The following is a 17,811-nucleotide window of genomic DNA, read 5'->3' on the forward strand; positions in this document are numbered from 1 at the left end:
CTGCCCGCAGCTCGGCCTGCGGCCTTCGCGTACTTGGGAGCCTGTCAGACACGCTCCGGGCTTTCGGCCCTCCGCGTAGTTACTGTGGGGATTGTAAGATTTGTAGGGAAGTTGCGTCGCTTTTTAGACACCTTTACTTATATTTTCTTGCTTGGGAGCACTGTCTGTACGCAGCTCGGAACTTGGACCGGAGCAATGACCGTCGGGCTGTAGAACGCTCCCTCAGGCTGGTAGGGAAATTTGACTTTGTCCCCTCTCGCCGCCGTTTTTGACTTTTCCAAAAATTTTTTTTTCTCATTTCTATTTTTGGCCCCCGCTCTTACCACGTGCCAAATTTGAACGCGCTCGGACCGAAAATAAAAAAAAAAAAATTTCAAAGTCGGCCATTTTGAAATTTTGTGAATGCCATTCGATGGACCTCAGATAATTGTACAACATTAGTTTAAGCACTATTAACCTCTTTCCTACCGTTACGGAGCTATGGGAATTTAAAAAAAAACCTCCATACAAACTGGTAGGGAAATTTGACTTTGTCCCCTCTCGCCACCGTTTTTGACTTTTCCAAATTTTTTTTTTCTCATTTCTATTTTTGGCCCCCGTTCTTACCACGTGCCAAATTTGAACGCGCTCGAACCGAAAATAAAAAAAAAAATTTCAAAGTCGGCCATTTTGAAATTTGGTAAATGCCATTCGATGGACCTCAAATAACTGTACAACATTAGTTCAAGCACTATTAACCTTTTCCCTACCGTTACGGAGCTATGGGGATTTAAAAAAAGGACCTCCATACAAATTTCAATTGGCCTTCAAAGGGCGCCATTTTGAATTTTTCAAAATTTTCTTTTTGTACACTAATCTTGGGGTGGCTGTCTATCCGTGTGCAAAATTTCAGCGCGCTCGGACCATTTTGAAATTTTTCAAAAAAAAAAGTCGGCCATTTTGATTTTTTTTTAATGCCATTCGATGGACCTCGGGTGACTGTATAACATTTGTTTGAGCACTTTTCACTTCTTTGTACCGTTACGGAGCTATGGTAATTAAAAGAAAAACCTCCATTCAAATTTCAATTGGCCCTCAAAGGCCGCCATTTTGAATTTTTCAAAATTTTCTTTTTGAATACAAATCTTGGCGCGACCTTCCACCCATGTGCCAAATTTCAGCGCACTAAGACCATTTTGAAATTTTTCAAAAAAAAAAGTCGGCCATTTTGAATTTTTTTTAATGCAACTTTTTTCTACTCGGATACCTGTATGACATTTGGTCGAGCACCCCCCGGCTATCTCTTACGGTTTAAAAGTTGCCATACAAAATAAAAGTGGCCAGTTTTCCCACATTTGTAGCACTTTTCAATTTTTTTTTATTTCATTAGAATCGAGGCCACTTGGAGATTCTATGACCAAAATTTGAGCTCTCCACGACAAACTTGAAAAATCGTCAAAAAAAAAAGTCGGCCATTTTGAAAAAAAAATGGCGGCGTCAAAAACTGCCCAGGGTCCTCTATGACATTTGGTCGAACACTCCTCGGCTAACTCCAGCCGTTTGGCCAGGCCGTCCAACATTTTTTTACCCGGAACCGGTAGACCGACGGTCTGATCTATCCGGGGTCGCAGGACCAAACTCTATACGACCACACCAAACACTGCCACCTTCAAATCCCCCTTCTGCCTATTTTTGGAAAAATGTCAGTCGGGTTGTAGCTTTATATTATATAGAACTAGTTTTTTAAAGGTGCGCGGGGCCCGAGGGCCCCGCGGTGTTCTTTTGTGCTTTGCTTTATTGTTTTTTGCTTTGCTTTATGTTTTTTTGCTTTGCTTGTTTGATTTATTGCTTTGCTTGTTTGCTTTTTTGCTTTAGCCTTTGCGTGCTTGGGAGCACTCTCTGCCCGCAGCTCGGCCTGCGGCCTCGCGTGCTTGGGAGCCTGTCAGACACGCTCCGGGCCTTCGGCCCTCCGCGTAGTTACTGTGGGCGTTGTAGGGAAGTTGGAGCTTAAACACGACCCAATAGTAAAAATGTCTTGAGAAGCTCACGACGGGCCTGCGGCCTGCGGCCTCCGGCCCGTCGTTTCGCTTCTCTAAGACACTTTTACTATTGGGTCGTGTTTAAGCTCCAACTTCCCGGTCCGCCAGAGAGCCGATCAGGGACGCTCCGGGCCTTCGGCCCTACGCGGAGCTCGGCCTTCGGCCTTCGCTGGGTTTCGTTTCGAAGCTCCGCGTCGGGCCTGCGGCCCGCCGCGTCGCTTTTTAGACACCTTGATTATCGTTCTGCTTGGGAGCACAGTCTGTACGCAGCTCGGCCTGCGGCCTTCGCGTGCTTGGGAGCACTCTGCCCGCAGCTCGGCCTGCGGCCTTCGCGTGCTTGGGAGCCTGTCAGACACGCCCGGGCCTTCGGCCCTCCGCGTAGTTTCTGTGGGGTTTGTAGGGAAGTTGGAGCTTAAACACGACCCAATAGTAAAAGTGTCTTGAGAAGCTCACGACGGGCCTGCGGCCTGCGGCCTCCGGCCCGTCGTTTCGCTTCTCTAAGACACTTTTACTATTGGGTCGTGTTTAAACTCCAACTTCCTGGTCCGCCGGCGAGCCGATCAGCGCTTCGCTTATTTAGATACTTTTTGTTATTGTTTTCTTGGGAGCACAGTCTGCACGCAGCTCGGCCTGCGGCCTTCGCGTGCTTGGGAGCACTCTGCCCGCAGCTCGGCCTGCGGCCTTCGCATACTTGGGAGCCTGTCAGACACGCCCGGGCCTTCGGCCCTCCGCGTAGTTACTGTGGGGATTGTAGGATTGGTAGGGAAGTTGGACCTCCGGCCTGCGGCCTCCGGCCCGCCGCGTCGCTTTTTAGACACTTTTACTTATATTTTCTTGCTTGGGAGCACTGTCTGTACGCAGCTCGGAACTTGGACCGGAGCAATGACCGTCGGGCTGTAGAACGCTCCCTCAGGCTGGTAGGGAAATTTGACTTTGTCCCCTCTCGCCGCCGTTTTTGACTTTTCCAAAAATTTTTTTTCTCATTTCTATTTTTGGCCCCCGCTCTTACCACGTGCCAAATTTGAACGCGCTCGGACCGAAAATAAAAAAAAAAAATTTCAAAGTCGGCCATTTTGAAATTTGGTAAATGCCATTCGATGGACCTCAGATAACTGTACAACATTAGTTTAAGCACTATTAACCTTTTTTCTACCGTTACGGAGCTATGGGGATTTAAAAAAAAACCTCCATACAAACTGGTAGGGAAATTTGACTTTGTCCCCTCTCGCCACCGTTTTTGACTTTTCCAAATTTTTTTTTTCTCATTTCTATTTTTGGCCCCCGTTCTTACCACGTGCCAAATTTGAACGCGCTCGGACCGAAATAAAAAAAAAAATTTTCAAAGTCGGCCATTTTGAAATTTTGTAAATGCCATTCGATGGACCTCAGATAACTGTACAACATTAGTTCAAGCACTATTAACCTTTTCCCTACCGTTACGGAGCTATGGGGATTTAAAAAAAGGACCTCCATACAAATTTCAATTGGCCTTCAAAGGGCGCCATTTTGAATTTTTCAAAATTTTCTTTTTGTATACTAATCTTGGGGTGGCTGTCTACCTGTGTGCAAAATTTCAGCGCGCTCGGACCATTTTGAAATTTTTCAAAAAAAAAAGTCGGCCATTTTGATTTTTTTTTAATGCCATTCGATGGACCTCGGGTGACTGTATAACATTTGTTTGAGCACTTTTCACTTCTTTGTACCGTTACGGAGCTATGGTAATTAAAAGAAAAACCTCCATTCAAATTTCAATTGGCCCTCAAAGGCCGCCATTTTGAATTTTTCAAAATTTTCTTTTTGAATACTAATCTTAGCGCGACCGTCCACCCGTGTGCCTAATCTCAGCGCGCTAGGACCATTTTGAAAATTTTCAAAAAAAAAGTCGGCCATTTTGATTTTTTTTTAATGCAACTTTTTTCTACTCGGATACCTGTATGACATTTGGTCGAGCACCCCCCGGCTATCTCTTACGGTTTAAAAGTTGCCATACAAAATAAAAGTGGCCAGTTTTCCCACATTTGTAGCACTTTGCAATTTTTTTTTATTTCATTCGAATCGAGGCCGCTTGGAGATTCTACGACCAAAATTTGAGCACTCCACGATAAATTTGAAAAATCGTCAAAAAAAAAAGTCGGCCATTTTGAAAAAAAAATGGCGATGTCAAAAACTGCCCAGGGTCCTCTATGACATTTGGTCGAACACTCCCCGGCTAACTCCAGCCGTTTGGCCAGGCCGTCCAACATTTTTTTACCCGGAACCGGTAGACCGACGGTCTGATCTATCCGGGGTCGCAGGACCAAACTCTATACGACCACACCAAACACTGCCACCTTCAAATCCCCCTTCTGCCCATTTTTTGAAAAATGTCAGTCGGGTTGTAGCTTTATATTATATAGATATAGATGCGAGTTATTTGTATAGGCATAGTTAAGTGACATCTAGCGCCAATCACGCGTCAAATAGCGTGAATTATCAGTACCACTACTCGATACTAGGTGTTAACAGTGTCTCGTCTGCCTAAAATTTAATATTAGAACAGTTTACAACTTATATTACAAGCAGAAGGAATTGAAAACAGAATACTGATTAAATATTATATTTTTATATATTATTTTTATTGTAAGTACTTATCCTTTCATTATACTGTTGTATTTTATATTATTATACATAAGTGTAAATGTGATTTGACGTGTAATATGACTTTACCAATAAATATGATTTATGATTTATTTATGATTTTATTACTATTGTAATATTAGCTAAAAATTGGTGAGCATTAGCATGGGGTCTCATCCGGAACATCGTATAATTAATGTCAAACCAAAATCATAGATGGCACTACGTGCCACGATTAGCCATTATGACCTATTTATTCAATAAATTTAAAGGTCTCAAAGGTATTATTTAAGTCTCATGCATTAAGAATATCATTAATTTAATACACAAATCCACAAAAACACGAATTCAATGCAATATTTTTAAAATTCGAATCTAAAATTTATTACACGACTGAATACAACATCAGCAAACTCGCATTGAACGTTATTGAGTCGTCTAAGTATTATTACCTCTCGTCACTAGATGGAGTGACTGTGCATAACGTACGTGATATAATTAGAATAGCCACTTGAGTGCGGGCTAGTCATACGCTCAAAAAACCAGTGTAAGGGCGCTCTCCGGAACCATGATCTTCTTACGCGTCTGGACGGCACATTTTAGACTGGTTACGTAGCCGTATTCAACTCGTGTGCACTCCGTAACCACATGGTATCGTTAATGAAACTTATGAATGAATGGCGTTGTTGGTAAAACGAAAAGCAATATGTGAAGCCTGGCGTCCACTAAGCGATTCGTCACTAATGCACGCACTTTCATAACAAATTCAGAAGGCAAATTAACCCTTAAGAGGATACGATACCGAAGCACGAATTCAAATTTGAGATTTTTAGGTCTTTATCGCCGTCGCGCTGACGGGGGTGGAACCCACAGAGAGGACCTAACCGCGTCCGCCGCCGGCGCAAGTAGCTACTCGCGATCGAGCGCTCTCTATATTTCTCTAGTTTCGGACTTCTGATGCGAAAGTGGCTTTCTGCGGGCAGCCGAGCGGCACCGCCCCCGACTGCGCGATGGCAATAAACACAAAAATCACAAATTTGAATTCGTGCTTGCCTACCTTATCGTGTTAGTTCTTCATTATTAATAAATCATTTTAATTGTTGAATGTTGATTAAGTAGAACTGTTATCTGGGACATTTTTATTTTTGTCATAGTTGTACGTCCACCCGACTTTTTTTGAATTTGGAAATTTTTATGTGGTTTCCACTCAGAATCGTGAGCTCTTTCACTCCTAATAGGAAAAAAAAGTCTCCCAAGTTTTTTCCCATTCCGTTACCATTTTTTTCATACATTTTATATGGCAGTAACGGAATGGAAGGTTTGAAAAATGTATGGATATCTTAAGACATTTTTTTTACTTCCTATCAGGCAGGATCGAAAGACCTTGAGATTCTAGTATGAATCGCGTAAAAAACACCCATGTTACAAAAAAACAGGGGTGAACAACTTAAAAAAAATGGCTCATCTGGCCGGCAGCCATAAGGCCATAACAGATAATAGTAATTATGTGTTGAAATGAAATGAAAATGTAATATTTATTTTTCAAGTAGGCATATTACAATGAACATGTGAACGTCAAGTTTCAGTAAATAACTAATTTCGGTGTTTTTCTCAATTTCATGAGTAAAAATTACTCTAGACAATGAAATAAAACTATGGAAACGTTAATTAATCCGTTTCCATAATTTTATTTCATGAGTAACCTTCGCGGTAACCGAAGACAATATTACTCTAGAAAATGTTTTGTCAAATACCTAGCTACATTACCTTTTATTTTTTATATTAAGTACATGTATTTGTTTACTTAATAATATACATTTCCATATTTATACATTGAAATAGATATCATACACGAAAGGAAAAACGACACCGACGACGGTTTTTTTCCCAAATTTCTAATTAACTACGCGCCTGCTTTCGAGTGCTTTAAATTTTAATAAACCAACGCATTCTTTGGTCACACACGTGTTCAGTAATTATCTTTGGTAAAGGCAGTCACACACATGTTCAGTAATTATCTTTATTTTTTTAATAACTCGATAACCGTAAGAGTTAAGTTTCTTAGAGACATTAAATTCATTTGATCTTCCCTTAAAGTTAACGGAATTCAATAAAAACAGTGTGTATAACAAATAACAATTTTATTTACATGATTTATTTTAACTTGCATTAATATGCTGTTCTCGAACATATTGTATCGATAAACTACCTCTCTAGTCGATCTGTGTCGATACTAACCCAACGAAGTAACTTTTCTAAGACGTCACCAGGTCACCAAGCGTCCTTTTCTTTAGGGTGCTATAGAAAAGGATACCTATAGTTTTCTTTGTTCTTATTTACTGATTGTTTGGCAGATTATATCAATTTATAGAGCAATCAATTTGATTAGTGAAACTAAATAATTTGTTATTCATGTTACCTACTTAAAACTGGAGTTTTAACATTTGGTTTAACAAGACGTCCTTACGAGGTTATATTATATAAACAACAATGTGCCACAGGACTCATAATAAAACGGCTCAACATAATTTTTAAGAAAAAAAAAACCGTCGCCTTTCGGGTTCTGGTGAAAGCTACTTGCGAATGTTGGATTATGTAGAAATGTGTAAGTATTTTTTAAAACTGCTTTTAATGCTTTAATTATTAGATGGTAACACAAATGAATATACGTATAACGTTAAGGTTTAAGGAGTTTCCTCAATTCCTCATGAATCCGATTACATTATAAGAAATCGAAGCTTGACAAACTTTGACTTTAAAACTCAATATGCTTAACAAACATAACTAAATAAATGTCACTGTTTTGGACTTAAATGCAAGATTTTCTTCCAAAAATACCAAAGTCACTATGAGTGTGCCGTTTAGATTTGAGGAGTTCGGTTCTGACTATCATCAGCAGTTCCACTGCACCAAATGTTACTGTTCTGGACGTAAGTGCATGCTGTTCTTATAAAAATACCATAGTCACTATAATAAGCGTGCCGTTCAGATTTGAGGAGTTCGGTTCTAACCATCATCAGCAGTTCCACTATACCAAATGTCACTGTTCTAGACGTAAGCGCTTGCTGTTCTTATAAAAAACCGGCCAAGAGCGTGTCGGGCCACGCTCAGTGTAGGGTTCCGTAGTTTTCCGTATTTTTCTCAAAAACTACTGAACCTATCAAAATCAAAATAATTTTCCTAGAATGTCTTTATAAAGTTCTACTTTTGTGATTTTTTTCATATTTTTTAAACATATGGTTCAAAAGTTAGAGGGGGGGGGGGACGCACTTGTTTTTCCTTTAGGAGCGATTATTTCCGAAAATATTAATATTATCAAAAAACGATCTTAGTGAACCCTTATTCATTTTTAAATACCTATCCAACAATATATCACACGTTGGGGTTGGAATAAAAAAATATCAGCCCCCACTTTACATGTAGGGGGGGGGGGGGGGGGGGGTACCCTAATAAAACATTTTTTTCCATTTTTCATTTTTGCACTTTGTTGGCGTGATTGATATACATATTGGTACCAAATTTCAGCTTTCTAGTGCTAACGGTTACTGAGATTATCCGCACCGATTATATGCACCAAATGTCACTGTTCTGGACGAAAGTGCATGCTGTTCTTATAAAAATACCAAAGTCACTATAAGCGTGCCGTTCAGATTTGAAGAGTTCCGTTCTGGCCATCATCAGCATTTCCACTGCACCAAATATGTCACTTTTCCGTACCTAAATGCATGCTGTTCCTTTAAAAACACAAAAATCAGCATATGTATGCCTTTCAGATTCGAGGAGTTCCCTCGATTTCTCCAGGATCCCATCTTCAGAACTGGGTTCTGAGAAAAATGGGACCAATCTGTATGCATATACATTCAATCAAAAAAAAAATTTTTCAAAATCGGTCCAGAAGCGACGGAGATATCGAGGAACAAACATTAAAAAAAATAAAAAAAAAACATACAGACGACTTGATAACCGTCCTTCTTGAGAGATGAGGCGACGGTTAAAAATAATACCAATAATAATAGGTGCGTGCTATATTTTACTCAGCAGCCGGCGTAGCCGAATGGCAATTGTCGACACCATATGCCGACAGAAATGTAGTCTAGCTGTGTCGCGCAAGTACGCAAGAGCTATAATTAGAGGTAGATAGATACAACGAAACAAATATTATCGTGAGCACGTGTGCATTCGACTACGCACACTGATGAGCGGACCCAGCGCGTACGTACATTGCGCACCACCTGCACGCACACATACAAACCGCGCGGCATACAATCCACTGGTAGGCTATGTCTACAACGCCATCTAGTAATGTCTGACTTTAAACGTGCACATGACGTTGTATGTTTAGTGCGTGAAAGCTAAAACAGATGTCGCAAGATGTTGCAGTTTGATGACTATTTCGACGTAGGATACTGATAAGAGTTTTGTTGGCCACGCGTGGCTACTGGCGCCATCTAGCTCTTTGAGTGTGGATTAAATTTAGTACACAAGTCTAGAATACTTAGGACGGCGCCCATTTTTAGTATGGGGTTAGGTATCTGTACTAGTATTATTTGATCTGTGGCATTAGAGTCTTCGTTCGTCGCAACATCTATTGACAAGTAGCAGTACTGATAATTTACGCTAGTTGACGCGTGATTGTCGCTAGATGTCACTTAACTGTGGCTATACAAAAACCTCGCATTTACTGATGTTTGGAGTTACAACTGTTCCCTTACTTATTCCTCTATAAAAATAATAAAATAACTTTATTTAGCATTGTGTAGTACATATATGCTTACAGTTAATGGTAAACTTATAAATATCGGTTACATAAGTTATAATTATAATTTTATGGTAACTGGAATGAAACTTTGAGTAAGCGGCATCTGATCCCCGTACTAGTAAAAACTGTATCACGGTGGAACAGGATTCCCCTTGTCATTGTTTACATTATTCTTTAACTAATGTTAATTAATGTTATAGAAATACAAAGTACACTGACTTTACTGTTAAATTTGTGGGTAAATTAAAGTTAAATACAAAATAATAACAACTTAAAAGTAACGAAAGGCTCACGACGAGGCAGAAGGACGCATGAGGGCAACAGTCATCCTAAAAGCTACTGTTTTGAGTTTTGGGATCTTTTACGAAAGTTCAAAGCTGAATTTACACCTGCAAGTTATTGCTGCAACTTTTGAGACGCAACTATGGGTAAGAATGAGTGGCAAATATCTGCATCTCTTTCTTGCATATCCCTTTTTTTTCAAAACTTGTTGGTGTAAATTCAGCTTTAGGATTAATTTCTGACATATTTGTACCCTTTAACTCTGATTTTTTGACATATCTATTTTATTTTTAGGAGCTGCCCCCAAAGCTATTCTCCCTGCTACGCCTAGCATCTCTAGTGCCACCTTTACACGCCATACCGTTGCTTGCATGCGGCCCGCATTTGCGGGGGTTCGTCCATCATGCATCTACTCTAAATGCTGCCAAAGTTATACCTGTTGGGGCTAGTGACTTTTATAAGGTGAGTTTAGAGCTTTACTATTATCTCTGGTTCCACTCATACATGATGTAACGTTGTGTGTACGCGGCCCGCATTTGCGGGGGTTCATCCAACATGTATCTACTCTTAATGCTGTTAAAGTTATACTTGTGGGGGGCTAGTGACTTTTATAAAGTAAGTGTAGAGTAATATATAGTCTTACTAGTATAGTGTCCCCCATACAAGCTATATCTTTGCGTGCATGCGGCCCGCATTTTCGGGGGTTCGTCCATCACGAATCTATTCTAAATGCTGCCAAAGTTATACTTGGGGGGCTAGTGACTTTTATAAAGTGAGTTTATAGTTTTACTAGTATCTCTAGTGCCATTCGTACACGCTATACCGTTGCGTGCACGCGGCCCGCAGTTGCGGGGGTTCGTCCACCATGAATCTACTCTAAATTCTGCCATTGCTGCCAAAGTTATACTTGTGGGGGGAAGTCATATATAGAATCCTTTATTGCTTTTTTTTTTAAATTATAAATGGGCTTACTCTTGGCCACAGACTAGCCAAAGGCAAAGACGTGGCCTACGATGGAGTGAGCTCGCCCAGAAGATGCCTGTTCACTCTTGATTTGTAGGTCGCCGGGTTATATGAGCTCGGAAATATAGCCGCCGGCAAGGAATTCCACTCCTTGGCACGTATTATACAATTTAAAAAAGTACCTTAGTGATTTAGTAGTAAAATTTTATGTCTAATTAAGAAAATCGCCAACACTCTATGGACTTATACGGTTCGTAATAAAAATTTACATACTACAAGCTTCTGCCCGCGGCTTCGCTCACGTTAAATTCGAAAATTGCGGAATTGTACAAACTTCCACCCTCCCCCTCCCCCATTATAGGGAAGTAGGGGGTTGGAAAGAGACAAAAAGTAGCCTATGTCACTATCCATCCCTTCAACTATCTCCACTTAAAAAAATCACGTCAATGCGTCGCTCCGTTTTGCCGTAAAAGACGGACAAATAAACAGACACACATACTTTCCCGTTTATAATATTAGTATGGATTTTTAAAGCGTTTTCTATCGTGATAACTTAGTTTTTAACTCAATTTTCTTTAATATTGTCTTCGGTTACCGCGATAGTTCCTCATGAAATAAAACTAAACTACAAACTTTAATAGAGAGGATGGCTTTACTTTACCACCGGCTTGGGATCCAGTAGTACATCTGATAATGGAACAAGCACGACGAAGGCTGTGAGGTATTTGTGTTGTATGGTGTTGGACATTTGCAGTTTGTTTCTTTGTCAATTTTGTGTAGATTAATTGGTTAATTAATTTTTAACATAGTAATGGTACATTTTTTGAATATTGTATAACTAGCTTTATTAATAGTGTGTGAACCTGCCTTAGAAATCTATATTATTTGTGGTCATGGTTCGTTAATATTTCTTGTAAGTGGGTAGCTTTTGCACATTTTAATTTTTCCTCAGTCACCCGTTGACCACGAACGCTGTAAAGAGTTCGAAACGTCGGGATGTATTTTAAATTCATTATATGCGATTTAATCCGTTTCCATAGTTTTATTTCAATTTTCTTTTCCAGTCGATACGATTACACAGATGTCGCGACGAAGCCACCTTACACGCGGCCTGTCTCGCGCTGGTACAATGTTCGGACGATGTCGAGATAGAACCGAGTGAAATGCTGACGGCGTTGCAAGTAAGTATGCAGATAAAGAATAATAATAAGAATCGTTTTGAAATATAACCTAAGCACAAAATTAAAATTTTGAAAAAACCCCCTACTGCGACATAGTAGACCGATTTTCATGAAACATGGCTAAGAACATGACTAACTGAGCTTTCAGACAAAAAAAACTAAATCTAAATCGGTTCATCCCTTCAAAAGCTACGATGCCACAGACAGACACACACACAGACAGACAGACGAACAGAAAGACAGACAGACAGACAGACACGTCAAACTTATAACACCCGGTCCCGGTCCGGTCCCGGGTTCGAATCCCGGTAAGGGCATTTATTTGTGTGATGAGCACAGATATTTGTTCCTGAGTCATGGATGTTTTCTATGTACATAAGTATTTATATATTATATATATCGTTGTCTGAGTACCCACAACACAAGCCTTCTTGAGCTTACCGTGGGCCTCAGTTAATCTGTGTAAGAGAATGTCCTATAATATTTATTTATTTATTTAACACCCCTTCGTTTTTGCGTCGGGGGTTAAAACTTTGTGGAGATGGCTTTACTTTACCACCGGCTTGGGATCCAGTAGTACATCTGATAATGGAACAAGCACGACGAAGGCTGTGAGGCATTTGTGTTGTATGGTGTTTGACATTTGCAGTTTGTTCTTTGTGAATTTTGTGTAGATTAATTAATTAATTGTTTTTTAACATAGTAATTGTAATTTTTAGGGTTCCGTAGTCAACTAGGAACCCTTATAGTTTCGCCATGTCTGTCTGTCCGTCCGTCCGTCCGTCCGCGGATAATCTCAGTAACCGTAAGCACTAGAAAGCTGAAATTTGGTACCAATATGTATATCAATCACGCCAACAAAGTGCAAAAATAAAAAATGGAAAAAAATGTTTTATTAGGGTACCTCCCCTACATGTAAAGTGGGGGCGGATATTTTTTTTCATTCCAACCCCAACGTGTGATATATTGTTCGATAGGTATTTAAAAATGAAGAAGGGTTTACTAAGATCGTTTTTTGATAATATTAATATTTTCGGAAATATTCGCTTCTAAAGGAAAAAAAAGTGCGTCCCCCCCCCTCTAACTTTTGAACCCTATGTTCAAAAAATATGAAAAAAATCACAATAGTAGATCTTTATAAAAACTTTCTAGGAAAATTGTTTTGAACTTGATAGGTTTAGTAGTTTTTGTGAAAAATACGGAAAATTACGGAACCCTACACTGAGCGTGGCCCGACACGCTCTTGGCCGGTTTTTAAATATTGTATAACTAGCTTTATTAACAGTGTGTGAACCTGCCTTAAAAATCTATATTATTTATGGTTCGCTAATATTTCTTGTATGTGGGTAGCTTTTGCACATTGTAATTTTTCCTCAGTCACCCGTTGACCACGAACGATGTAAAGTGTTCGAAACGTCGGGATGAATTTTAAATTCATTATACGCGATTTAATCCGTTTCCATAGTTTTATTTCATACGCAGATAGAGTTAATCGATTTTTTTTTCACCACCAACTGGTAAAGGCTTACTTTGTTCTTCAAAAACAGATAGCAAAATTTAATTTTATCCACTAAAGTGCAAAGTAATTTCATACAAATTAATAGCTAGTAGAATTTACCTATAAATTATGATTTTAAATGATGATTATTGAATAGATTGATAGATTTGATTTAGTTTGATGTTTTACATTTCTGTTTACAGATAATATTTTATAGCGACGTGGATCCGAATATACACATAGAAGCTTTAAGAAAATTCGATTATTTACTAAGTAAGGATGAAAATTTGGACGCCATTCGTGATGTAAGTATTTAAACACGCCTTTTAATTATAGTCATGTATATTGCATGCTGTATATTTTTTTTTCCCGTGTGGTGACGGGTTAAGAATTTCACCACCCCCTTTCTTCCCGTGGGTGTCGTAGAAGGCGACTGTGGGATATGGGTTAAATTGTGGCGTAGGCGAGAGGCTGGCAACCTGTCACTGCAATGTCACAGTTTCGTTTTCTTTCAACCCCTTATTTGCCAAGAGTGGCACTGAAACTTGAGTAGTTTCATGTGCTCTGCCTACCCCTTCATGGGATACAGGCGTGATTGTATGTTGTATGTTGTTGTATATTTTTTTACTTATACATATATGTGTTTTAAAATCTTAGGCAATACGTTCGGTAGAAAAATTGAGAACGCGCGGCGACCGAACGGATCGAGATTTCAGGATACTTCACAGAGAAATCACCATGTTCTTAGGTAAGCTAATATTCTCAATTATGAAACTTTGGAATAATACTTTGGGATAATAAAGGCTGGCCGGGGTGAAGCCAGAAATCTTAACTTTCAATGATGAAGTTCTGCATAAATCTAAGAAACTGTTTAAATATTTCGTACTAAATTTGTAGTGCGTTTTATTTATTGCTTAAAAAATACTGTCCTGTGTGGTGACGGGTTAAGAACTTCACCACCCCCTTTCTTCCCGCGGGTGTCGTAGAAGGCGACTGTGGGATATGGGTTAAATTGTGGCGTAGGCGAGAGGCTGGCAACCTGTCACTGCAATGTCACAATTTTGTTTTCATTCAACCCCTTATTTGCCAAGAGTGGCACTGAAACTTGAATAGTTTCATGTGCTCTGCCTACCCCTTTATGGGATACAGGCGTGATTGTGTGTGTGTTAAAAAATATTTTTTAGATATTTCTTAAGAATCTTGCAACATGCAGTCAGCTTTCTGACTCGTAAGCGTCGTCGTACTGACGAGCGATTTTTGGTCACCGAAATCTGATTCCGCGTCGGTAGGTTTGGGGAACTCTAAGTCTGATTTCTTGTAAGATTCCTAAGAAATATCTGTAGTTCTAGCCCTGACTAGGGTTGCAAAAAACGGTTTTTTTTCTGGCTTGAAAAAAAAAACATGAAAAAAACCGTGAAAAAAACAGTTTTTTTCCTGGAGTATGTTTTTTTTCTAAAGTACGAAATCTCAAAATTTGCAAAGTAGTTAATACATTTATACGGTTTTTTTAGACTTAATGTTAACTATTAAACGAATTTAATCAAATAACTTTAATTTCTGGTCTTATAAAAGTAACATTTACGAAATCTGTAGTTGGTAGTTATCACTATTTACTGTTGGCCACACCACCGCCTCTCCACGCTACACGCAGCATCGGGGATTCCCCAATAAACGTTTGCATACTGAATGTTAATTGAATTAAAATGTACGTTATTGTTATTAAAACACGTTACAACTTACGAAAAACCGTTATTGTATTATTTGTTTATCTGAAAAAAATTCATATTTAGAAACAAAACCATGGTGCTCGGTTTTTTTTCATGTTTTGTTGAACCCTAACCATTGAACCCTAGCCCTGACCATTAATCATATTTCAGGCAAGCACGGGAACGTGGATATGAATAATAACAGAGATACTTGGGACGACTCTGTCGTGGTCGATCTGAAGAAATCCCTCGCCCTGACTTTGCCGCACCAGGGGACTTCTTATAAGGTAACATTTAAACAAACTATTCCAAAAAAGTTATATTATGATATAAGTTGGTTGAAAAAAATCGGGCTACAAGAATTCTTAAAATTTACCATTAATTCTAATGTTACGTTCTCAATCGTGAGTACGTATTTAAGCTAGAGCAGAGACCAACTGGGGTAGTACCTCCGCCTTACAGAAGACCGCAGCCAAATAGCACTAGACCCTACTCTACTCATAGTGTTGTGTTCCTGCCGGTGAGTAAGGCTGCCAGAGCTCAACGAGGGTGCGGTGTGCTGATGACGGGAGGACTTACGGAACTGACTTATTCCGTCTATTGTCCTTTGAGTCGTCGGCAACCCGAACCCTCCTTGGAACTTGTGCACTCCTTTTTACTGTGTATTTAACACAGCAAAAGGGAATTGTACAAGTTTCTAATGGGGTGGCAACGCGCATGTGACACTTTTTTTTTGAGTTGCAGGCGTCCGTAGGTTACGGTGACCGCTTTCCATCAGACGGGCCGTACGCTTGTTTGCCACCGACGTAGTATTTAAAAAAAAGTTATTTTTTACAACTGGCTTGCATATTTTTCGTTTGTTCATTGTAGTAGAAAAATACACGCGAGGTCTCCTTATACCCCCCTCCCCCAAAGTGATTTTTTTGTGGACCCCCCCAAATAGGACCACGCGTGATTTATGCACAAGCCCGTTTTAGGTGTGTATTTAACATTTAAATGCATGACCTTGACAAAGATTTCTTCAAATTTGAATTTTGACATGCTGTCAATAGAGTCAATAACCACAAAATTAAAATTTTGAAAAAACCCCCGACCGCGTTAGTGGACCGATTTTCATGAAACATGTCTAAGAACACTCCCGACTAACTCAGCTTTCAAACAAAAAAAAACTAAATCGAAATTGGTTCATCCGTTCGGGAGCTACGATGCCACAGACAGACACACACACAGACAGACAGAAACAGACACCGTCGTTTTTGCGTCGGGGGTTAATAATATATGATGCATATATACATCACTATGCATTTAAGGGTTAACTATAGATACACCTTTGATTACGGAGTATAGGATACTCTAAATTGTACAAGATGATTTTTTTAAATAAATACTACGTCGGTGGCAAACAAGTATACGGTCCGCCTGTTGTAAAGCGGTCACCGTAACCTATGGACGCTTGCAACTCAAACAGTGTCACATGCGCGTTGCCACCCCATTAGAAACTTGTACACTCCCTTTTGCTGTGTTAAGTACATAGCAAAAAGGAGTGTTAATACAGCAAAAAGGAGCGTACAAATTCTAAGGAGGGTTCGGGTTGCCGACGACTCAAAGGACAATAGACGGAACAAGTTAGTTCCGTAAGTCCTCCCGTCATCAGCACACCGCACCCTCGTTGAGCTCTGGCAGCCTTACTCACCGGCAGGAACACAACACTATGAGTAGGGTCTAGTGCTATTTGGCTGGATGATTTCTAGGATTGTAATATTTGCAGGTGGATCTAAAGGCGACGCTACTTCTAGCCTTGCAGCATGAAGATCCAAACGCTCTGCGGACGTTGCTGGCGATGCTGTGTTCTAACTGTATGTTAATATTAAAGAAATATGAACCGATGAACTACAGTATGGGGTTCTTCAAAAAAGGAGTGTATAAGTTTCTAATGGGTCGGCAACGCGCATGTGACACCCCTTGAGTTGCGGGCGTCCATAGGTTACGGTGACCGCTTTCCATCAGGCGGGCCGTATACCTGTTTGCCACCGACGTGGTATAAAAAAAAATACCAAGAGTCTGGCTAATGAAAGTATAAAATGGTTACTTTTGGTTAATTTTTAAACTGCTTTTTAGTTACATTCGTGATATTTTTTTATGAAACTATAAACTCAGGACAGGACTCCAGTAGATACAAAGCCTCAAAAAAGGCCAATTTTTTTTGAAACTGCGTTTTTAAACCTACGGAACTTACTGCTTCTTAGCTCTTATCCTAGGCGTTTGTTACTAATATCGTCACTACTTTTAAAAAATCTCGTATCTCATGCTTCTCCTCAAAGTTAAAACGCAATAAGTCTATATGCATTCCATACACACTTACTACAATTTTCTTTTCCCCTCACTAGCTCGGAAACACGTGTTTTGTCCTTTAATACCAGCGGGTAAAAACGCATTTTATCCACTAGTGGGTAAAGTAATTTGACCTTGAATAAAGTCAAATTAAATTGATAAAAGTAGGTGAATCTAGTAATAAAGATGATTTACCACCTGTGGAACTACTGGAAGCAGTGATAAACGCATTTTTTGCGTTGTAGTTTCCTCGCTATAGTGAGGGGAAAAGTTTTGTATTACACTCGGGTGCAAATGTATTTTACTTCTCGTGTGTTAAAAAACTCGCAAGTTCAGGATTCTATTCTCGAACCACTCGCTTCGCTCGTGGTTCAACTATAGAATCCTTTCACTTGCTCGTTTTTCAATTCCACACTCGGCGTTAAAATACAACTTTGCCCCCTTGTATAACAAATAA

The 17,811-nt window shown here is 39.6% G+C and overlaps 1 protein-coding gene across 1 annotated transcript in view; it reads left to right on the forward strand.

The window, feature by feature from the left end:
* The window catches only part of LOC125240144, a 42,112-nt gene that overhangs the window by 21,008 nt on the left and 3,293 nt on the right, over window positions 1-17,811 (forward strand). The window contains exons 9-14 of the mRNA XM_048147991.1: window positions 9,970-10,137; window positions 11,703-11,819; window positions 13,521-13,622; window positions 13,975-14,065; window positions 15,195-15,310; window positions 16,792-16,879. Coding sequence (XP_048003948.1) covers window positions 9,970-10,137; window positions 11,703-11,819; window positions 13,521-13,622; window positions 13,975-14,065; window positions 15,195-15,310; window positions 16,792-16,879 — 682 coding nt within the window. The remainder of the gene's footprint in view (window positions 1-9,969; window positions 10,138-11,702; window positions 11,820-13,520; window positions 13,623-13,974; window positions 14,066-15,194; window positions 15,311-16,791; window positions 16,880-17,811) is intronic.

The sequence above is a fragment of the Leguminivora glycinivorella genome, chromosome 26 (assembly GCF_023078275.1).
Source record: "Leguminivora glycinivorella isolate SPB_JAAS2020 chromosome 26, LegGlyc_1.1, whole genome shotgun sequence".
NCBI lineage: Eukaryota > Metazoa > Arthropoda > Insecta > Lepidoptera > Tortricidae > Leguminivora > Leguminivora glycinivorella.